Source organism: Pogona vitticeps, chromosome 3 (genome assembly GCF_051106095.1).
Source record: "Pogona vitticeps strain Pit_001003342236 chromosome 3, PviZW2.1, whole genome shotgun sequence".
NCBI lineage: Eukaryota > Metazoa > Chordata > Lepidosauria > Squamata > Agamidae > Pogona > Pogona vitticeps.
Window position 1 is genome coordinate 45,092,300 of NC_135785.1, and position 24,059 is coordinate 45,116,358.

At 42.1% G+C, this 24,059-nt stretch overlaps 1 protein-coding gene across 8 annotated transcripts in view; it reads left to right on the forward strand.

Moving 5' to 3' along the window:
* The window catches only part of EPHB1 (EPH receptor B1), a 436,605-nt gene that overhangs the window by 127,223 nt on the left and 285,323 nt on the right, over nucleotides 1-24,059 (forward strand). For all 8 annotated transcript variants that reach the window (XM_078389291.1, XM_020786358.3, XM_078389288.1 and 5 more), the window contains exon 2: nucleotides 5,895-5,959. In XM_078389291.1, the coding sequence (XP_078245417.1) occupies nucleotides 5,895-5,959 (65 nt within the window). The remainder of the gene's footprint in view (nucleotides 1-5,894; nucleotides 5,960-24,059) is intronic.

A 24,059-nucleotide genomic window follows, 5' to 3' on the forward strand; every position in this document is an offset into this window, starting at 1 on the left:
GTATGACATTTCTGAGAGGAAAATGTAAATTCCCATATGAAAGTGATTTGTTATGGAGTTATTGGATAAAGAGGGGTTAGGGATCTTGTACCATTGATCATGTTATGCTCTCTTTTCAGAAATCAATGTTTACTGGAAAAGCATGTATATAAGCCTAGATTTGTTTTATTGACTCCAAGAGCAGCTTGGCATATAGGAAATTAAAGGATTCCTTCCGAAAATCCCTCTTCTGTCTAGCCATTAAAAGTACAGGAGCTCTAGCCTCCTATTCTTGTGGCCACCCTAGATTGCCTCTTATGGAGGCAGGCCAGTAGCTGGGTGACTGTTTGCGACAGTTGTAGGCTATTATTTATCTTTGTTGTCATAAATTTCCTGCATCAGCAAAGGTTTCTGCCAAATGACCCTGGGGAATCTCCCTCTGGCTTTTGCTTTGTTTTGTTTTGTTTTGCAAACCTCCACACATGGAGAAAAGCTTCACCACACATCACACTCCAATTTCTGCAGTTCAAGATGCAGGGCAATAAAAGAATTGGCAACTCTCTTTGTGTTTTAAAAAAAAAACAAAGGGAAAAAAACTGCCAAAGAAAGTGTTGTCCTTTGTAAAGAAGTGTGGTCATCAGGAGAGAGAAACTCTGTGCCTAATGCTCCCCAGATGTTCTGTGTGGCGCCCCAGAGCAGAGGGCACTCTAATTGACTGCAGGTGTGACCTGTGAGAAGGTAATATCCTCCCCTGCCTTGGAGAGGCTTCCCAGAGGTCAGGTTGTAATCCACTGTCTTCGGAAGCTTTTATCCCTCATCAATGTGTGGGGCTGCAGAGGCTGAGGGAAGAAGGGGGGGAAGCTGTGTGGTGATAGAACCAAATGCTCATTTGTCATGTTAGAGCAAAGCTGTGTGACAACCATGGACCTTAAGGCTAATCCCCCTCTGTATTACAGTCACGCACCGGAACACAGATAAGGAAAATGAGGCAACACCAACCCCTACTGCCCACCTTTACATGGCAGGGGATGATGGGGAAAAACATATTTGTTTGATAGGAATCTCTCTCTCTCTCCCCCCTTCTCCACAACACCTTTTTGTTTTCCTGTCTGAACCACATTAGTCAACAGTTTCAAAGAACGCCAGCTCCTGCCAAAAGTTGAGCGTATGCAAAGAGCAGCTTGCTGGTAGAGGAAGCACCTTGCCGTCTGGCTGAAGTTTATCCTAAGTACATTCCTATCTTGGAGCAAAGCCAGGGGAAAAAAAAGAAAAAGTTATCTCAGAAACCAAGTCGGGAGTGTGCTGAACTGCTGGGCAGGAAGGGAAGGCAGTGAGAGAAAATCCTTTCAACATAAACAATTGTGAAGAAAGAGGGAGGGTGTGTGGAAATAGAGCCTGGACTATAACTGGACACAATCAATTGCCTTTTGGAAATGAGTTGCAACAAAGGTGAAGAGATTAACCAAGACAGAGTTGTCCTTTTCTAGGCTGATTCTCCACTGTTTCTCCACTGTTATTACCATGCCCTCTGCTCTCACTCTTCAGAATGGATTCTGCAAGATTCCACCGTCACTAGTATCAAGAAATACACAGTGATCTAACAGAAGTGGTTACACGACCCATGCTTCTTTTCTCATGAGCTGTCAATCATACAGGTGACCAAGGTTTTTTTCAGACCAAAAGTGGGCTAAACCTGCATCAAAATGATTCCAGACAAGCAGGGCTTCCCAAGTGTGCCAGGAGCTGAGCTGTCATCACCTTCTACAAAGAGAGGTTACTAGCAGCTGAATTATGGCTTTCACAATCCCTGTGTTTAAAGAATATTTCTTAAAGAATGTCCATGCAAATACCTCTTCAAGATTCCTGTCTACTTTGCCTCTTAAAGAGGCACGAATCACCTCATTTGCTGTTTCCATGAGCTCAGTCCTTCCCTCTTACCATACAAGTGGCTGACTACAGCCCTCCAAAACCTCCACCATTTGTGTCAAGTGAAATGGACCCCATCTTGACTAGATTGTGCTGTAGACACCTGAAATTGACTAGATGGTAATCCAGATACCTCCACAGGAACTAAATCAAAGACTTTATCAAATATTTACTTATTATGACCAGAATCTGATTGGTGTTTGCTTAAAGTTTTTGTGTAACTAGGCGCAGCTAATTGTGGCTAATTGAGAAGGTGCTGGGGTGACATTTTTCACATTACCAGGCATGCAACTGGGATGTGCCCTGACATTTTGTCACTTGGCCATGGCAAGTTACACATCTTTAAGTGAACATCATTAGGCGTTTGGCTACTATTTATATTGTTTGTTAGTTATGCTTATATTTTCTCCAGTGGGCTCAGAATGGAATATGAGTTATAAGCCAATTTCAAAGTAGTTTGCAAATTTTTCAGAATAGGCCTCTGCGGGTTCCATTACAATGACAGTAGAAGCAGATTTTAATAGCCCATTCATTTCCCAGAAAGGGAGCTACTTGACCAGACGTTGGTGACAAACATAATATCTTATTGCAACATTTGGTGGAATCTCAACAGACACGCAACTTAATCTGTTGAAAACAAATAAATAAAACCTGGACTATTTTTTTCTCCCTCCCTCCGTCTGTCTATGTTTTTGTTGTTACTGTAATTGTTACTCTTAAAACGAGGCAGGAAGGGAGACTGGGCAAAATATTAACAGTAGCTCTTCCATGCCATTAAGAAAAATCCCAACACCCACAGAAAAAGTGCTTTGGGAAAAAAATTAAATCTGTAAACACATTCTTATTTATTATTGTTTAATATTCATGCTTCTCATTTTTCCTGCATGGATAACACATTTAAGCAGCCAATCAATATATGTATCAGATGTCAGCACAGAGAATAGAGGTGGGGGGAAAGATATTACTTGTTTGGTCAGGCAGCTGCCAACTATTCCTGAAAAAACCAATAACTGACCACATTCATCCTCCTCACTGCTGGGTAAAACAAGAGAATCTATAGAGTGAGTGGCAGCAACTGTTATATTTATATCTTCTATTCTGGCATTTTGAATTCATTATACTTACTCCCCTTCTTCTTTTCTTCTTCTAAAGTCATGTATCCATTAAAATGCTAGAGGTGCGACAATTGAGATGGAGACTTAAGATAATGGGGAATGTGATTCCTTTACCTAGATCACATTTTCAGAAGGGCTTTAGATTCTAAGCCCTGGTTGAAATTGACAATTACTTAGATGTTTAATAGATCAATCTACAACCCTGTTAAAATGAAGTGCCAGAATTTAGAGCCATTGATTGGGGTGTGAGTAGTAAGTAGCTTAAATCCACATATTTCAGCGCTCTGCAAATTCAAGCGACAAAAGCAGGTGATCCTTGATCTCTTCTGAGCAGATACTAGATATTTATATGCATAATTTCATTTACTTGCAAACTAGATTCAGCCCCTAAATCAACTTTACTTGGCCCCTTCATGCCCTAATATATTTTAAATCAAAGGCTGCTGAAAGTTGTGTTGGCTCTGAACTATGTTAGTTGATGCCTTTGAAAAGTGTTCTGAAAGTTCAGCTGGTCCAGCCAAATTGGTGACTCCTGCCAGTTCTAGGGATCATGTGACTCCCTTGTTCTGATGGCTTCACTGTCCGGACATCTTTTAAGCTACTTTTGAGGAATAGCCCTAGTGGGGGCTTCAAGTGGTGGAGTGACAGGGATGGCAGATGAACTTTTCTTTACTGTTGCCTCAGGAGGACTTGTGCTGCAGTAGAAGGGCAGCTGCTTCAAACAGCTATTTAAGCTCAGCGATTGAAATAATTCTTTGCTCTGGGAGTCCTTGGAGCCAAAGCACAGGAGCTGAGGCATTCTGGAGAGGTCAACAGAACATTGTGCTGAAATTTTCTTGGTCAACTTGGACATATAGCCTTTGTTCCAAATAACTCAGAACCAGGAATTCTTGAAAATACCCAGGCCTATGTAGAGCTAACATCTGGAAAGAAGTGGGTGATGTGTGACTGTTACTGACTCTTGTATATACTCCGGTGTCAACTGGAGTGTTGCCTTTGCTAACATTGCCTTCACTGCTCTCTTCTCTGATTGGTTTCCTCCTCTGTTGTTGGCTCTTTCTCTTTCCCAACTTTGTTCTACAGAAAGGGGAAGATGCAGAATTCTTGTTGCTGCCTCCATCTCAGTTTTGCTTTGTACCAGTGATAAGTGCATGTGGCCTCCACACACTCTGTATGTGTCTCTGTGTGAGTGTGTTTGTGCACTGGAGGAGAGGCAGTTGTTTCTTACCATAAGTAGCAGGGGAACTTGGGACATGCCTATTACCTCTAAAGTCCCCTTCAGCTTGTATACCGACTACCCGAAAAGCCACATTCTTCCATATAAGCCTCCTTGGGTACACGGATTTTGGGGGAGGCTTTGGTCTTGGATTTAATGCTATTAGAGGTACTTTTATGGTAGGTGCTACCTGGTAGATGCTTCCCATGCTCTGGAATTCCCTGCTAGTGTGAATTGTTGTTTTTCCTCTAGCAGGCAAAAACCCTATTGTTCAGAGAAGTCTACTGAGTTGCTATGGAAGGACCTTTTAAATGAGTGGGTGCTACTCATCCTTTTCATGTGCCTTTTAATCTGTTCTGTGCTTTATTTAATTACATAGTTGTTAGCCTTGAGAGAAGTAAAGTATAAATAATTAAAGATATAAATTGCATCCTACTGAAAACAACGGAACAAATTTGCCCCAGAACTTCAGTGCCATAGATTTTATTGGGAACTAACCATACTTGGTCTGGATCTAAATCACAGTACATAGTTTCCCTTGAAATTAAGCTTCTTAATTAATATATATATATTTAAAAGGAGAAAAAGCAACACCCCAAATTGCATAGCTGCTTCATGATCTTCTAAGAAATATATTTAACCCATCAGCCTCATCCTATGACCTCACAGTACTTAAATGTGTGTCTATTGCTTTTGTAGAGGCCTGACTAATAGCTGATTATATCAACTTTAGTATAACATCTAAGCATCTGTCTAGAGAATGGACTAGCTTTAGAAAAAAAAAGGTACATTATATAAAAGTTTTAGGAGAGGCAGCCTTGTTAGTCTGTTGTAACAAAAACAAAAGAGCCACATTGCAGCTTAGAAACATTTATTGTGGCATAAGGTTTCATTGACTACAGTCCAGAGGCATCTGAGCAGAGCCATAATTAAATTTTGGCATCCAGGTTCTCACTGTCTTATTCGTTGAGTTTAGGTGATGTGAGATGGCATATGCCAGGAAATGATGGAGGAATGGCAGAAAACATTTGGATCTGAGCATGTGATGACCATATTAGTTCCATGATGTTGTTGTCGTTTTTTGCTTGCTTCTGTCTCAAGAGAAGCAGGTGGAGCTCGTATATAAGCTTGAGGCAGCCAAGTTTAAGCTATTTCAAAAGCACGTACCAATTGCTTTTAATAGTGTAATTTGCCTTTCCCTTTCAGGAGAAAGGCGGGGTATAAATATTTTGAGTAAAGAATAAATAAATTGTGTTTTTGTGCTTTTTCAGCAACAAATCTGCCCCAATCCCCATATATTTCAGCATTCTGGATCAGAGCCCTGGTTGACAAATCACAGAATCTGTTCTTTGCCTGGGAGGTATAAATCTCTGTAGGACTTCTGGAGAAATCAGGTATCCTTACCAGGATCTGATAGCCTCATCCTAGTTGTGGCACTGAATCTGAGAAAGTGGATTCTAGCAACTTGCTAATTGTAAAGCTGTTACAAAAGACTTAAAAACATATAGCCAAGGTTCTTAAGCAGATCAAGTGCCTAACCACATAGAATTTTCTATTGATTTTGAGAGAACCCAGATTATCTCAAGATACATTTTTGTACTATCTCCACAGGCCTCCAACTTTGCTTATTAATTGATTATTGTTTTGTGACCCTGCAGAAACCTTGATGGATACTAGGACAGCCACAGCTGAACTTGGTTGGACAGCAAACCCAACTTCAGGGGTAAGTGAAAACTGAAAACTTGGAATCTTTTTCTGGCTTAATTATTACTTGGGTGTGGGATGAAGGAGTGCATGTGAGAAAGTGTATGCGTGAGAATGGCATGGAGGAGACAGGGCTGGCCCAAGATATTTTGGTACCAGAGGTTGGACAGTTAGTGTTTCCTGCCCAAGTCAAGGTGCATGGAGCCCACACTGAACTAAGTTATTGTTGTACCTGAATCAAAAACAACAACATCACAAGATCTTCTTCCATCCCTAGGAGTAAAAGTATAGCAATATATTATAAACCATCAATTTTCTTCCTTTTTATGGTAGCCAGAATTTACTGTTTAAGGCAGCTGCTTCACCGTGCCCAGGGATGGGCACTCAAGTTGCAGGATTCACTGTCAAATCGGACTTAAATTGCACCAGTGAGTCAACTCAGTGTTTCTTTTTTCAATGAGTGAGACCTGACATGCGACTCAGAACCCACCCTCTCCCCTTTTTTTCCTGGGGAAAAAGCTTGTTTTTAATAGGGCTTCGGACTTGGGACTTGGTACCGAGGACTTGCCAACATCCCTTATCATACCTAACATTAGGGCCAGCTATTTGCCCGTTCTTGTGTATGAAATCTTTTTGTGTCTCATTAAAAAAAAAAAAAACCCAAAACACAAGAGAACTCTTTCACCAATTTTTCTTTTTTTGCAGCATCAACCCAAATGATAACAAACGAAAATCACGTATCTTATTCCAATAGCAGATCTGCTGTATGGGATAGCATGTTGTGCAGTTTTTTTAAAAATTTCATTTTATTTTTTTATTCCTTCTATTGAGTTGTGAGTTTTTAAATCAACCATAAGATTTGGGGCTTGGATTTAAAAACAAACAAACAAACCCAGAAACTGATGATAATCTCAATCCATTCCAAGTGACAGAGATGATGGAAACCTGACTCTGATCACAGTTGTCAGGAGTGCACTTTTCCACCCACCCTTCACTATAAGAAGCTGAGAATGAAAAGTAGTCCCACTTGCTTGGTGGATTTCCAGGCAACAAATAAACCCCTCCCTTTTGCAGCTTCTCTGGCTGGCTTTAGCAGTACGATCTGTCAAGGAAACACTGACATGTCATTTTGCCAGGCTTGGGTGCTGTTGTACAGGAGCTGCTGCCTGTGAGCGATTCTTTTATGGCAGGCGTTCCACCCTCTTTCAAGGCTACCTCTTGACATAGTATAAGCAGGCTGGGTGCTGCCTGTTATACTTTCAGTCACCTCCAACATATTGCTGTTTCCTGAATGTCTATGCAAAGCATTTGGTTTCTCCCACCTTTGTGTGGCTGTTTTGCCTAATCACACTCAGATTGTCGCAGCCCCCAGGAAACCCACTTTCTGGTGACACATATGGTATATAGCTGGGAGGAGGTAGGGATGCCCAAACGTCTGCTTTGGAGGTGATTTTAATTTCTCATCCACACCACCTTTTGTGTTTATACTCCAAATTGTGTGTTATACATAGTGAGACAGCTGCGGTCCCTTCATGGGCATAGCATACTCTGCAAGGAAATAAAAACACAGAAAAGAATTAATTTTGCTGGTTTACAGGTTGCAATATATAGCTCAGGTGCCTGAGAGAATTCGTTCACACCTATTGCTTCATGAGGCAAATCTGATTTAGAACTGATTAATGGAGCTGAGTAAAATACACATAAGGGAGACAGCAGGTTAGGAGGAGAGGTGGAATTGGGAGAATGGGAAGAGGGTCATAGTTACAGCCCAGTTTGCACTGGCCCTACCGTTTGACAAGAGACAGATGGCCACTTCAGGCAGCAGATGCTTCATTGTTGCTATGTGCTGTTGAGTCAGAACCAGTTTATAGTGATCCTAACAGGGCTTTCAAGGTCAGTGAGATATTTAAGGAATGGTTTTACCGGTTCCACTCCCCCAGTGAGTTTCCGTGGCTGACCAGGGATTCGAATACTGGTCTTCAGAGTTTTAATAATCATGTGCTGTTAAGTCAATTCATACTTTTGAAGACCCTTTTCAGCATCGTCCAGGTAGAGAACACTGAGAACCAATGTTCCCTTCTTTTCCCTTCTTTTGGGAATATCCTGGGACTGTGCAGCTTGCCCAAGGCCACACAGGCTGGCTGTACTCACAGGAGACACAGTGGGGAATCAAACTCCCAAATTCTGACTCTGTAGCTAGATTCCTAACTTACTAGCTATGGTGGGAATCAGAAGTGGCAAAATGTTTGGGGACAGAGCTGTATGATGAAATGTTGTACATGACTGATAATTGAGCTGGAAGGAAGGAGCCTGTGTATTTACTGCTTCATTATAGTAGTTCATCCCATTATCCCATCCCTCCTTCAAAGACTTAAGAGAGTAGTATAAGACTGGTTGAGAAAGAGACTCAGGATGTATCCCCCCCCTCCCCTTCAGTCATCTAAGGCTTTCCAGTATTGTCAATATGAGCGACCATCTATAAACCAAATGTCCTTGTTTTTTCTGGGCCTCTTCTTTTGTGAAGTTTGCCTTGGCTGATAGCGTGCTTTATCAGGGAGCTGTCCATGTGGAAAGGATTCACACTCCTCCGTGGTTTGCCATGTGTCCGTGGCGTGGCATATCGGTATCAGCTGCAGACTGCATGAGTCTCAGTGTCGCAATGGCCTGCTGCCTTTTGAAAGGACAAATCAAAGACCTGCCCCTTCCTCCTGGGCTGTTGCCACCCTCGAGGTGAACTGAGCGGGCATAAGTCAATCTTTAGCACTCCCTCTTCCTTCCTTGCCTCTGTTGCACTCTCAAGCTAAAGGATTATAATTAGGAAACATTAGCAGGCTCAGAGCAGCTTTCGTACCTGAACACCATTCATAATTGTACTCCGCAGTGCTCTTCTCTGGCTATTAATGTCACTTTGGTGAACTAATGAGGAACAAACCACCTTCAGGCACTTAAGACACCTTCTTGGTACAATAGGAGTATTTGAAGAATGGGAGCATAAAATAAACTAACTCTCGTTCCCTTGACAGAGAAAGTGATCAACAAAGACAGGGACAGGTGTGTGGGGGTGACAAAGATCACTTAAAGATGGTTGCTGGCTTATTAGCTAGTTTTAAACAGGTGACAGAGGCCTAACTGCAGAGAGATACTGTGCCAGAAATTATTGTTTTGGCGAACAGTTTTGTTTATGCTTCAATTCTTCAGTTGCCAGGTAGCCTTCATGTGAAAGCAATGAAGAGAAAAACTGATAGCAAAATGAGAAATAGTGTTAATTGGCTTTTGCAATGCTTTTCTCCCCCCACCCCCGTATAATGCTGAAGCACCTTGGAGGCTGTGGTGGTGGTTGGGTTGTTTATTTTGCTGCAGTGCCCACTGCACCTTTGGGACAGTTTGCTTGTGGTCTGTTGGTAGGAATGCTTTTGAGAATGGTTGTGGAAATACGCGCACATGTTGAATGCTAGATCAGAATGGAGAAGTAATGTGAATTTTTGTGGGAATGGTGCATTGACAGTCTATAAAATCAACTTCCTGTACAGCAATCACTTTTCAGAGAAGGGGTCTCTTGAGACATTGAGATATCTGCCCCCCAAAACAGGCAACTACTTTTAGATCTTTTGCTTGTGCCACAGTGGTTAAACTGCAGTACTGTGGTCAGGACTCTGCTTATGACCTGAGTTCAACCCCAATGGACTCAGGTAGCTGGGTCAAAGCTGAGTTAGTTTTCCATTCTTCTGAGGTCAGTAAATTGAGTACAAAGCTCTCGGGGGTGGTGGTGGTTTGCAATGAGCAGCCTGTATAATTAAATTGTAAACCACTCAGAGAGTGCTTTAAACACTATGCAGTGGTATATAATGACCACACTTTTTTGCTTTTGTTCCTACAGGAGAGTGGAGAGACCCACTCTTGTCTTCAACAGCAGCAGCAGATGCAAAAACTATGTTTTTTGGTGCCCAAAAACCCCCTTCCATTTATTTACTTGTCATATTTTGTGTTTTCCATGTGAAATATAAGGTTTGCATTATAAAATGCAGGGCTTTTGTGCAAAAAGCACTTCTGCAGTGCTGAATAATGGAAACATTGCACAGAACTTATTTTTGGTCTGAAAAAGTGGATCCACAAAAGCTCACACTGAAATAAATCTATTAATCTTTAATGTGCCATAGTATTGTGCTTTCTATGTCTCTTTTTGTCTTTTCTCCCCTCATCTTTAATTTTTCCAATAAGTTGAGATAATAAGTGAACACAGCTACTTATAAAATTGCTACACAACCTCTTGTAGTTTCATCCACCAAGGAGAATTTTTTTTTGAAATGTTTTGTTCTCATTTGAGAGAACATAATGAGTGCAAGGATGGGTTCTTTTGATGCCAAAGAAATTGGGCAGACAATAGTTGGGAGGGAAACATGCACAACAACATGCAGATATCTTTGCTTGTGAGCCTTGATGCCAATTGACCATTGGTGAAAAAGGATAGTCAAGATTTAAAGAAACTGCAAGCTGCTCCCCCCTTTATCCTTCTCAGGTGCTGCTAGTTTGAGAAGCGTCTCCTCACCTGGAGACATGAGGAAGCATATCAATTCCCTGAGGTTTCAACTGGTGCCCAAAATGTCTTCTTTCTTTACTTTCATTTTTAATGCTGCTTCCTAGTTTAGTGGGTTGGAACACCTGGTTTTGGAGTCATTAGGTCAATTCCTCACTGTACCTCCTGCGAGTAGAACCAGCCTATGTAGCCTTGGGCAAGCTGCGCAGTCTCAGAGCTTCCCAGAAGAAGGGAATGGTAAGCCATATCTGAGTACTCCATACCTATGTAGAAAACCGTGGGAAGATTTCCTATGGGGTTGGAGTCCACTTGATGGCATATTGTTAATTAATTATTTCATTTCCAGTTGCTTAAATTCTGATTATATTAGGTCTAAAACCTGCTCCCAGGTCTAAATAGCTTAAGAGACAACCTATTGCTGGAGTGACACTGACAAGACCAAATTCTGGGATTCCATCTGCCCCTTGTTTTCCTTAGAGATGTACATGTTTTAAGACCATTTTAGGCTGAGATTAGGAGGGAATTAGGGAATGGAATAGAAAGGGAGGACAAATCCAAGGCTTATCCACAGAATCCTAACCATGAATTAGTTTTACATGTAAACACTCCCATGGTTAAAGATACTAGTTGGCAGCACTGATTCTATGCAAGCAGTCAGTTTCCCACTGTCACTTAAATTCAAGCTTCCAGGGACTATGCTGAAAATTAGCAGAGATATGCATAGTTGTGCTTTGCAGATGAAATGCATAATGTTCAGCTCTTTCTCTGCCTTGCCCTTCTTCTCCACAGTCATTTTTCTCCTAAATTCTGCAAACAGGTGTCTGAGAACCTCAGCTGAGGAAGAGCAGTTAGAGGATATCATGCTCAGGGTAGCTGATGATTGTTTTTGAAAATCATTTTGTAAACCCCTTCCATTCCTACCATTTTTTATCTTCCATTCCTACCATTTTTCAGAAGGATCTGTTGAGATTGAAGCTATTTATTCCTTGGTAGCTGCCATTCCAGTAAGACACACCTTAGGAGAGCAAACTTGCCCACTACACCTCTCTCTCTCTCTCTCTCTCTCTCTCTCTCTCTGTGTGTGTGTGTGTGTGTGTGTGTGTGTGTGTGTAACTACTGAAACAGAATTTGTTTTTGCTATCTCGGAGAGCAAAATTGACAGGAAAATACGTAGTCAATTGGATGGCAAAGAGATGTGAAAGTAGACAAAAGACAGAGCAGGTGCAGAGATAAATATGGTATCTAGTGACAAACATATGGATAGGCAGACAGATATTATACACAGTCAGAGGCTGCAGAATGCTGTGAGTCAAGATAAGCTAGAAAGCAGAACAGATAGGAAGGCAGATGGATGTTATGCAGAAGGGAGCAGGTAGAGAAGAGGAAGAAGAACAAAGAAAGCAAATGCAAAGAACAGGAGAGGAAATGGAGAGAGAAAATGGAACATTCTTAAAATTCTCTTTGTTATACTCTTCTATTGGACATACAGATCGTAGGACGCCCGGTCCTGGCATTGGGCATTTATGTGTAATCTGGCAAGGCCCACTTCTCACTAAAGATCTCACCCTGATTGCTTCTAATGTTTGGAAATTTCCTTTTTAAAAGTAACTAGTTATGTAATATGTTATACTACATGCTCCAGTAATACATTACTATTAATGTTACAAAATATTAAAAACAGTATGCCATTGTGCTACGTGTTACTTTTGGGACAGGATATGCTGGGATTGATAAAGAAAATGGCATAAAACTAAAATTCTGCTCAAAACGCAAGTAATGTCTAAATATGCCATTGAAAACAAATGGGAAATTAAGTTGAAAATGTGACCAATTAAACCCTTATACTACCGTTCTAACTTGTTATATTACTTTTGAAATGCAGCTTCACTGTGTCTTCACTACCAACATGGTAGTGATTTTTTAGAAAGTATCTTTTTTGGAACATGTTATGTCTCAGTGGATCTTTTTATTTATTTGCAAGCTTTTTTTGGCTGCGTCATTACGTCTCTGAGCAGCGTACAACATTTCCTTCCTTGCCTTCATCACGTCTTCCACTTCTGTACTGCCCAGTTCCAGCTCCTATTGACTTGTTATGGTGCTGCTCTCCCTAATGTGGTACCCCAAATTGCATGTTGAGGCCAAAGGTCTCAAATGGGACTCCTTGTGTGTTCAACTGAATGTGCTTAGGATCCTCCATGTGAACATTTGCAGCTGTTTCCAAAATCTGTTAAAAGCTATCTGCTTAAACATTACTGCAGAAAGCCTAGCAATTTAATATATGAGAAAATTCTTAAATTTTACCATTGTGGCATCATGACCAATCAGTGTGTGGTAAATGTGAAGTTTTATAGTAATAATTTTGCATTTTTTCAAATGTATCCTCTGTATAAGCATACTTGCCTTCCACACAGACCTTGGGAAAATTGTAGGATGTCCGTTTTGATAAAAGGGGACCCTGAAGGCTGAAAGATGGGGATGGAGAAGGATTTTAGTAGGAAATTCAGATGTATTTCTGTTGGGCAGATTATTTGAGCATGAAATGAAAATAATGGGAGAACAATCTGGCTGTGTTCCTAAACAAGGGAACCATAAACATATTACACTGTATATGTTTTGTTACAGAAAGAAATAAGACACTAGAATATTTTTTTAAGTGGCAAAGAAAATATCATGGGATTCTAAAGAGCAACAGTCAGTGAAATATATAATTCATGAAGAGAAGAATGGAAATTGATATAAGGATGCTGGGAAACACAAAGATAATTTGAAAAATCAATTCAGCTGACAAAAAATAATAGTCTTAGAACGGCAGAGCTAGGAGGGACCATATGAATCATTGAGTCCAGCCCCTGTCATGGAGGCACAGTGGGGAATCGAACCCCCAGCCTTTGACTGTGCAGTCAGATATCTAAACCACTGAACTATCCAGCAAAGGCTCCATGAATAAAAGTATTAAATAGAGAACAAACGTAATGTGGTACAACAAAACTTTATAGAACTTGGGAGAATAGAAAGGGGGGCAAAAGGCAATGTGGAAATAACAAAGGGCACATTAAAATATAATTTTAATTTTATTTTTGTTGTTTCCATGTTGTCTCCTCCCCTTTATTTTTCTGTTTCACAATTCTATACAGTTTTTATTGTAGTCCAACAATATTATTCCACAATTATGTAACGAGTGTGCTTGTTTCAAAGTAAGTCTCAGTTCTTTCATCACAGCTTTTTTTTTTTTAAAAAAAGAAAATGAATTAGATTTCTAGCTTTCGTGAACCATTGTACGGCTGAAACCATGGTTAGTATACAGAGGTCACTTGAAACAAAAAAGGATTCCGGTGCATGAAATTGTCACACAAAGGGTCTGAATAGGCACACAGTAGGAGCAACTCTAAGATTTTGTGTTGTACACCACACCCTGTTTAGAACTTCTTTGTGTCCCTTGGAAATGTAATGAAATAATGCAGACTACAATAAAGAAACTGAATGAAGGACAACAGGTAGCATAAAGAGAAAAAGGAGACATTTGTTAAGTGATGAGAAAAAAAGCACAGATTTTGCATATGTGTGTGCACAAAGATGTTCTCAAATGACATTTTAATTGCATTCTTTGGAAACAGCTATGTTCAGTTTTACCCTGCTTTACCCAGATGAAAATGCTACCATATTCATTAGAACTTTTCCTAAAGCAAGTGTGCGTAGGATTAATTAATTACTCTGAATAGAGATGTATGTCCCTTCAGACTCCTTTAGCTTTGTTCTTTGTTTTTGGTAATGTTTTGCAAAACTCATTCACCTACCTAGGTTATATCAAGATTTCTAGAAAGCATTAAAATAATTAGAAATTTAAGGAAAAAAATGAGGGGGGAGAATATAATTTGTCTACAACTCAAAGATTTGCTGAACCAGTGAATTTTGGTAATGAAAGAGGAAGAAATTTTCCTTTGTGGCCTAACTCGAGCCTATACATCTCCCTCCACTTCTGTTCTTGAGCCCGACACTAAGCTCAGAAATCTCCATTTAATGGTAGTTTCCCATGATGTCAGAGGTGAACAACTGAGGGCTGCATGCAGCGACTATTTTTCAGGGATCTACATTTATCCTTCCTATGGCTGAGATGAGACAGATATTGTACTGACTCTGTGTAAAGCCCACAGGTGTCTGTCCTATGTTAACCACTGTAGGAGGTCATACTTATTTCCTGAGTATTTTCACCTCCACTATTTCTCTCTGCCTGAACAGTGGCATCTCCAATTCACTTGCAGTATCTGGATTTAATACTAACTCTTGGTTTTGTGCAATCTGCCTTCATCACTGTTATCACTGTAAGAAGGAGTTAAGAAGCTTTTGTAGCCACTTTAGATTAACTGCCAGTTAGTATGGCACCCTATATATTGATTAACTTTAAGCAGGTTTTATTGAATAGCTGAGCTTTATAATTCAGCTTAGGTGGTGGACACACCAGCAAAGTGTTTCTGAGTTGCTCCTTGTGAATTTTGACCCTTTTTTGGGGTTCAGAAGATGCAAGGCCATTGTTGATTCTTTTGTTACCCCTCTGTGCTATCTCCACATCAAATCCAGCCTGCTGGCAGGCTACTACTATATTTGTTCCTCATTTCATCACATAGTACAAATGACATCCCATTGAGTTTGTACTCCAAAATTGATTCATTTCCTGAGCGTCTGGTATGCAGTCCCATCACCCTCACCGACTGTTGTTTTACTCCCTTAATTTTTTAAAGAATTAATTTCATATAGAAATGTTGGTGCGTTGGTATATCTGTCAAATATGGAGCATCAGTCACCTTACTGTCTTTTGACCTTCACTGCAGTTCTCCTCCATAACAAAACATGGAAATAGGAAGAAATGGCCCAGATGATTACATGGACAGCAAGGATGTTTTGTTGACACACTGATATATCCATACAATTTTTTCAAAAAGGGAGGGGGCAGAGAAAGACTAAAGAAAAGGAATGGACTATGTTCTGCTTGAAGGGTATAGACCAGGGGTCCCCAAACTATGGCCCGCAAGCCACATCTGGCCTGCGTTGCTGTTTTTTCCAGCCCATTTCCTTCAGCCCATGCATGCGCAGTGTGTGTGTGTAGCCATCCTTCCGTCCATGCATGCGGGGGGGCAGGTGGAGAGGGGGGGCATCTGTGCAGGCATGGGGGGACAGGCAGGTGTGTGTGTGCATGTGCATGTGCGCGCACACATATTCCTGTTCCTTCAGCCCTGAAAAACTTTGAAAATATTTATTTTATTTATTTTATTTTATTAGATTTATACTCCACCCATCTAGACCTAGGGTCTACTCTGGGTGGCATTACAAATTTAAAAACAGTAAAACTAATAAACATGCAATAAATCCAAGATTGTGAATTTTAGATACATCAGGAGGGAAACCTGCCTAAATAGCCAAGTCTTGCGTTTACTTCTGAAGACACTCAGAAAGGGAGCCAGGCGGATCTCCACAGGCAAGTTGTTCCAAAGGCGAGGGGCCACTGCCAAGAAGACCTGGTTCCTCGTTCTTTCCTTCCAGACCTCCCTCGGCATTAGGCCCCTTAGCCACCCAGCCTGGCTGGAAGGAGTGACTTTGGCAGAACTGGGTGGGAGAAGTCACTCTGCCAGATATTGAGGTCCTAAGCCGTTTAGGGCTTTATATGTAGTCGTAAGAACTTTGAAATCAATGCGGAAACAAATGGCCAGCCAATGCAAGGCGGCCAGCGTGGGGAAAATATGTTGGTACCTTTTCACCCCTGCAAAAAGTCTGGCTGCTGCATTTTGCATCATCTGAAGTTTCTGCATCAGTCTGGAAGGCAGCCCCACGTAGAGCGCATTACAGTAGTCTAATCCTGAGACTATGAGCGCATGGACCAAAGTGGTTAACACCCCTGCATCAAGATAGGGACGCAGTTGGGCAATCCGCTGAAGGTAGAAATGTGCAGAATGGACCACTGACAACACCTGGGTCTCCATGGTGAGCGCCGGGTCCAGATGTACACCTAAGCTATGAACCTCATTCTTGGTGATAAGAGTTACCCCCCCCCCAAAGGAAAAGGAGTTTCCCAGACCACTGATGTCTGGTGCACCCACCCGAAGGACCTCCGTCTTGCCCGGATTCAGCCTCAGTCCATTCACATGTATCCATTGCTGAACAGCCCCCAGACAGCACTCAAGGGACAAGACAGCATCCACTGCTGTTGGAAAGAAGGAGATGTAGAGCTGAGTATCATCAGCGTACTGTTCTCATGAAGTCCCACATTCCCTGATGACCCCTCCCAGTAGCCTCAGATAGATGTTAAACAGCGTTGGAGAGATAATCGAGCCCTGCAGAACCTCACCGTTGAGGCTCCATGGAGCTGAGAAACTCTCTCCAATCTGCACTCTCTGGGGATGGTCCTCCAAGAAGGAACGGAGCCAAGCAAGAGCCTGGCCACCTATTCCCAACTCGGTGAGCCTCCCCAGGAGAATACCGTGGTCGACAGTATCAAAGCCGGCTGAGATATCGAGGAGGACCAGCAGAGACATTTTGCCCCTCTCGGCCTCCCTCAGCAGGTCATCAAACAGGGCGACCAGTGCTGGTTCCATGCTGTGGCGTGGCTTGAAGCCCGACTGGAATGGATCCAGGACACTGGTTTCATCCAGAAGAGCCTGCAGCTGATTAGCCACCACCCTCTCAACTACCTTGCTGAGGAAAGAAACATTGGTGATGGGGCTATAATTGCCAATATCGTCCACCGCCAAGCTTGGTTTCTTCCTAATGGGCCTAATGAGTGTCTCCTTGAGGGACCCATTAATTATTGCTGTAGCCCATTCAGATGTTATAGGCTTGGCTGCTTTGATTAGCCAGGCTGGGCAAGGGTCAAGAGAGTACATGGTGGCATGACAGTGGTCAAGCACTTTGTCCACCATGTCAGGCTGAAAGTGGTTAAGTCTCATCGGGCAAGACAGAGTGCTGGTTGTCTCAGCTCGATCCACTGTTTTCAAATAGTGTGCAGAATCCCGGCGGATGGCCTCCACTTTTGATTTTTAAAAAGGCTGCAAATTGGTCAGGTGAGATGCTAGTGGGAGGCCAGTCACTATGACCAACTCTGGATAGATCGCGAACTATATGAAAAAGTTCTGCCTGCTGGTTGAAGGCTTTGCTTATCCGGATAGCAAAGTAAGATCGACTAGCAGCCTTCACCTTCGATTGGTAGAGGTTAGTCGTGATCCTGAACAGGCCCCAGACAGCGATCTAGGGACGAGACAGCATCCACTGTTGTTGGAAAGAACAGTTATTTCCAACTGTGCAGTTGGAAAGAACTGTTCTGTCCCTTACAGAAAATAATCAAATAGCAAAGTTATTTGATTATTTTCCATTGAGTTCTGCCTCCATATGCACTCTAGCCTTCTCCCATTTTGCTTCATTGATCGCATCTCTGGATTAAACCAGGGCATTTAGGTGTGATTATGTCAATAGCCCTGGTGGCAGCGGCCAGCCAGCTATCAACCAGGGCCTCGCCAGGAGCACCAGTCAAATCAACCGGAATCCCTCTCATAGTGTCCTGGAATCCTATAGGATCCAATAACCTTTGAGGGTGAACCATTAAAATAGGTCTTTGCTCCCCTCACTCTGCTCAGTGGAGAACACCAAGTCCACGTGGGTAGGGCCTTCGACATGTTGGGACATGTCCAAGGAGGCCATGGTCTCCAAGAACTGAAGAGCTGGACCAGAAACCTCTGCCTCCACATGCACATTGAAGTCACCCAAGACCAAAAGCCTTGGGGACACCAACAGTGCTGTGGAGATTAAATATATTTTCTAGATTAGATTTTAGTTTAATTTAGCTCATTCCTAATCCAGATGTGAATTTTGAATTTATACTGTCTCTATGGGAGCAGATGAAAAGAAGCACTCCCACATTTCAGATCTTGGAATGGATCTTTCTGGGCAGGTTTATGTAGATATTAAATAGGATGCAAAACAGTGTGGAGCATGATTGCACCACATTGCACCAAGATCCAAAGAGCAAAATGAAGGTCCTCCATAACTAGGGATAGGAAAGAATTGCAGCCAGTCAGTTTATTTGTTTATAAAACTGTCCTAATGTAGGTGCATTTTTGTTGGAGTTTTATTTACAACCTTGCATGCTGTCTGTAATTTGAATTACTGAGCAGAACTGTTCAGGGCTGGGGTGATTGCATATCTGTCCAGCACCAACTAATTGCTCCTTCCAGCCTTTGAATTCAGATGCCCCATCTTTCTGCTGAGTGTAATATCCCTGTCTTTCATTGGTTGGTGGCAGTTGTTTGCTTGCTGTTAATCAGTCTGATTGGTTGTGTGCAATAAAGAAAGCAGGACACACAAGTCTAATTTCAAGCGATGATAAGTAAAGAGATAATTTGTATTCTTTTTCCTATAAATATCTCAGACTGAGTTATCAAGAATTTAAAGAGAACTTGTAGCTATTCTCCTCTGTACTTCAACTGTATAGCAAAAATGGAATTTGACCAGAAAACCACAACTCTGCAACATATTCTCATAAATTTAAGGAAGTGGGTTATTTTTAAAACAAGGAAAAAGAGGAGAATGTCTAAAAATTTGAGACATGTCCACCCAATCAGATATTATTTGTCCACTCAGCCCAGGACTGTGTACTCCTCAGACAAGTTGGCCACATGAAGAAGAGGGGAGTTTTCCAGTAACTTTAATGGGTGTATGGAAGAGGGAATTTTAGATTGCACTCTCCTACAAAAATATTGAAGCTACATTAGCCATGTAATCTTTTCCAGTGGCCACCAGTTTCTCCAGGGCCTCAGGAAGACATCTTTCCCGTCACCTACTGCTTGATTCCCTCCACCCTCTTTTAGAACAGAGGGAGGTAAGGATTACACCTGAGACCTTATCCATGCTTTAAACCAGGGGTGTCCAAGCTTTCACCTTCCCTGGGCCACATTAGAAGATGAAAAGTTCGTTTGGGCCGCACATACATTTGGTTTGGGCCGCATGGGGGGGCAGCCCTAGCCATCCTCCGCAGCCCCGCTCCAAGCGCACTTACCAGCAGCTGCGATCTCAGACAGCAGAGGCTGCCAGCTTTGACTCCGGCGGCTTTATGGGGCCGGGAGGGGGTCCACCTATTGACAGGGATGGCGCAATGCAGTCACGCAGCCCCCCTGTCCCCTCCCCTCCCACTCCTTCCTTCCCTCTCTCCCCCTCTACTGTTGTGACATGCCCCAGCCACATTCTGGCCGCAAGCGCCAGCAATGTAACTTGAAACTTTGAAATTTCTTTAAAAATAAAAAATAGCACTGGGTCGCATTACGAGTTGACCTGGGCCGCATGCAGCCCTTGGGCCGCAGGTTGGACAAGCCTGCTTTAAACTATGTTCGCTACCACTTAACTATAGTCCTTCTCCAACCCATTTTCAGAGAGCTAGCTGTGTTATTTGGTGTTAGTCAGCAACAACAAAAGCAGAACAAAAAACTAAAGTATCGTGGCACCTTGAAAACTATCACACACTTTCATGAATTCAATCAATTTCTTCACTTTATATCTGAAGAACTGGATTATATCCATAAAAGCTCACACTGAAATAGATGTGTTAGTCTTAAAAGTGCTACTGTACAATTGTTTTGTTTTGTTGTTCTCCATCTGTGTGATCAAGGCTGTTGCTAGACTACCTTTTCAACTGGAAAGGCTTAATGGGAGAAGCATCATTCGGTTGATTCAGTGACATGAGAATTCAGTAAACACAAGGTGAGAGATTTGACCACTTTCCCACAGTACAATTGCTGCCTGACCTCAAAGAGTGCCAAGTTCATTTACAACAAGCAAGCAGGGATCCTGAGGGTTTGAACTGGAGTCAGCTCAGACACGAATTTGTGACATATGCAGCACATTAATTGTCTGGCTGTTTTACATGCGTTTGGTCTTTATGTGAGGTTGCCAGAGAGGCTTGTTAAGAACCGCTTCTTGCAATCATGGGCCAGGTGCAAACTGGATTGGTGGCAGAATTTAATTCCCAGGTAGGGCATGAAGCTTAGTTTTCCATAGGTTATAGCACATTTTACAGCTGCACCGTGGTTGATGTGGGCTGCTTTATGTGGTAATATGTGGTAATGTGTTTTTCCTCTGTACTCAAAGATGGCAGGGACCATCATCACTCTGATGTGAGGAAACCCACCACAGCCTCTAGAGATTATAATAGGAATTAACATCTGTTTTTAAAGAGGAATATTGTAGTAACACCTAGCCTTAGGAAATAATTATTCCCTTTAAAAATAATTTTAAAAATATACCAGCCAGATTAGTATAACCATCTGCTAAAGGGGAAACAAGCTCTGAGGGGCTAGATTCTCAGCTGGTGCAAATGAATAGCAGAAGGATGAACTTGACATGCAGTGGGAGGAGTAGCTGTGATGAACTGGAGAGCAGTGCCTGATGTGGGTGTTTCCTCTATCCTGGTCAATAGGGCTCTTGCTGTGTCCCATGGCACTGGTTTTTATCATTTTCTCAAGCTGTTTCTGATGCTCACATTTATCCCCTGCCATCTGCAGCTTTACGGTTCTAGTCTCTTTAAAACTAACACTAAGGAGCCAGCGCAGGTTAATAACGGTTCTTTACATAACTTTTTAATAAGCATAGTGTGTGTACGTCTTGTGTTTGTTTGGCAGCAACCTTCCGAAATAGGCTCATTCCTGTTTTACGAGAGGAAGAGCTGATGCTGACAGGGAACAAGTAGTTCAAGCCCTTCTCCGGCATGTCCTTGGCCAAGCAAGTTGTTTTGAATCCCTGACCACAACTCTGAGTGCACAACTCCCTCGACCAAAGTAGGGGTTTCAAGAGATGTGAGGAATCTGTTACATGTTTCATGCAGAGTCATTTGTACATCACTAGAGAATGTTAACGGCCTGTTAGCCAGGCTGAGAGTTAACTATGTATAATTAAAGGACAAGTATAAGGCATAGTAAAATTTTCTACGTAGTATGTTTCCATTTAGGAACAAACGTGTATCTGAAAATCATGTCAGTATTTGATAGCAATGTGGATGATTAAAATCTTTAACAGTTACCATTTCCGAACACAAGAATTGCAGTAAATCAGATTTTCATAATTTTTACACCTACACTACCATGTAAAGACTGCCATGCATTTGGGGGCCTGAGAGGTTTCCTGGCTGTAAACATTCCATAGGCCACCTGCACTGGGAGATAGCTAGATTTTGAACAGAGGTAGGGAAACCATTTGTATGGGTTTTTTTTTTTTTTGTACAAAGCATCTTTGCACAGCTAAAACTACTGTGCCAGCTGCACCCATTTCTTGAGAGGTCTGATTTGGCCATGGTAACACATGCTCTAGTTACATCTCTGCTGGATTACTGTAACACACTCTACATGGGGCTACCTCTGAAAAGTGTTCAGAAACTTCAGTGGATCCAAAATGCCACAGCCACAACTCCCCTGTTACAACAGCTCTACTGACTGCTTATGTGTTTCAGGGCACAATTTGAAGTGCTAGTAAAGGTAAAGTTTCCCTTGACATTTAGTCCAGTCGTGTCTGACTCTAGGGCATGGTGCTCATCCCTGTTTCTAAGCCATAGAACCAGCGTTTTTGTCCGAAGACAGTTTCCGTGGTTACGTGGCCAGCGCGACTAGACACGGAATGCTGTGACCTTCCCACCGAGGTGCTACCTATTTATCTATTTGCATTTTATATGCTTTTGAACTGCTAGGTTGGCAGGAGCTGGGAAAAGCGATGGGAGCTCACTCCATTGCATAGATTTGATCTTATGACGGCTGGTCTTCTGACCTTGTAGCACAGAGGCTTCTGCAGTTTAACGAGCAGTGCTACCACATCCCTGGTTTGAAGTGCTAGTTTTAGCCTATAAAGCCCTAAACAGCTTGATTCCAAACTATCTAAAAGACCTCATCTGCCTCTATGAATCTTCCCGAGGATTTAGATCACTGGTTCTTATCCTTGGGTTACTCAGGAGTTTTGGACTGCAACTCCCAGGAGCCTTCACCACCTGCTGTCCTGACTGGGGTTTTTGGGAGTTGCAGTTCAAAAGCACCCGAGTAACAAAGGTTAAGAACCACTGATTTAGATCATGGGGGTAGGTCTTTCTCTCAGGCCCACCACCCTCACAGGCATGCTTGGTGGGGCATGGAAGAGAGCCTTCTTTGTTACTGCTCCCAGACTTTAGAATACCCTGCCATGGGAAGCCAGACTGGCCCCATCTTTGCGATCCTTCTGTAAGCATGCAAATACCTTTCTCTTTAGACAGACTTTTCCTTAGTGACTGGCAGTCTGAGAGGGGTTTTTCAGACTGGATTGTTGCACTCTGTTGCTTTTAAATATGTTTACCACATTTTAATATGAAACTTCTTTAATTCTTTTCAAATATTTGTAAACTTATTGTTTTTAGCTTTTAAATATTGTGCTTTTAATGATGCAAGCCACCTTGGTCCTTTTTAAGGAGAAAGGTGGGGTTAAAATATTTTAAATAAATGAATGAATAAATAAATAAAATAATGACCAGACTTCCCAACAACAAGGCCATCTGTGAAAAAGGATTAATTTTTTTTTCAAAGTCTGGTTTCAAGTTGTACTAGATCTTATTCAGGGAGATTAGAAATGATGGAATTGAAGACACACAAATTTCTCTCAGACATTCATTATCTTAACAGTTTTGGATCCTGGTTGTCCGTTTTACAGAACAATGTTGGTAATCAATCAGAAATTCCATGCGAAATAAGGAACCCACATTGGAATGAAACACACGCCTGTAGGGGCGCGCGCACACACACACGCACACACACACACACACACACACACAAATGATAATGTGTTTGTTTGGATGTTAAAATGATGCCTGGACTCCTGCTGTTAGGGAGACATCCCTAGTCTTCCCCATACCTTGTTTTTATTCAACTTTTCAAGGACAGGAATGATAGACAGCATTTATTTAACAGCTTAGATAATGACACGTATGAACCTTTGGGATAATGACAGCTGAATAGCAGGACTGCTATTGCCATGGTTACCAGCCAAGCTTTTTTTTCTTGTCAGTCCCCCCCCCAATCCATTACTCCCTTTTTCCCACCCCCTCAGTTTTTTTCCTCAGTGTTATTGTTGAATTGGCTTTTGGGATGGAGAAGGGGAGGGGAGTTGGGAGGTGGAGCAGTCCATTATAGTCTTTTAAATCTCCCAGCTGGAAGTGTTTTAAATCTCAAGGGAGGCAGAGAAAAAAAAACACTGTCTTAATCCCCAGCTCCCTGTGAATTATTTAAAGGGATCTTGTTGGAACAATGAATCTGTCATTGTTACAGTGTCAACAGCAGAGGCAGCTGTCGGAATGGCTCTGAGGTTTTGCCACCGGTAGGAGCTGGTGGCTTGTGGCGGAGGCGGAGGTGGTGGTGGGGAACATGCTGACCTTTGCAGAAAGGTGATGTGAAATTATGGAGATCTGCAGAGTTCTTCGGATAATATCTTTCAAAACAAATAAACACAAGTGTACATCTCTGAACCAATGGCATGGTTTCCTAGTATACTTTGGCTTGTTGTTCTCCAAGGCAAACCTAAGCTATGCCAGGGAAGAAGTGCCTTC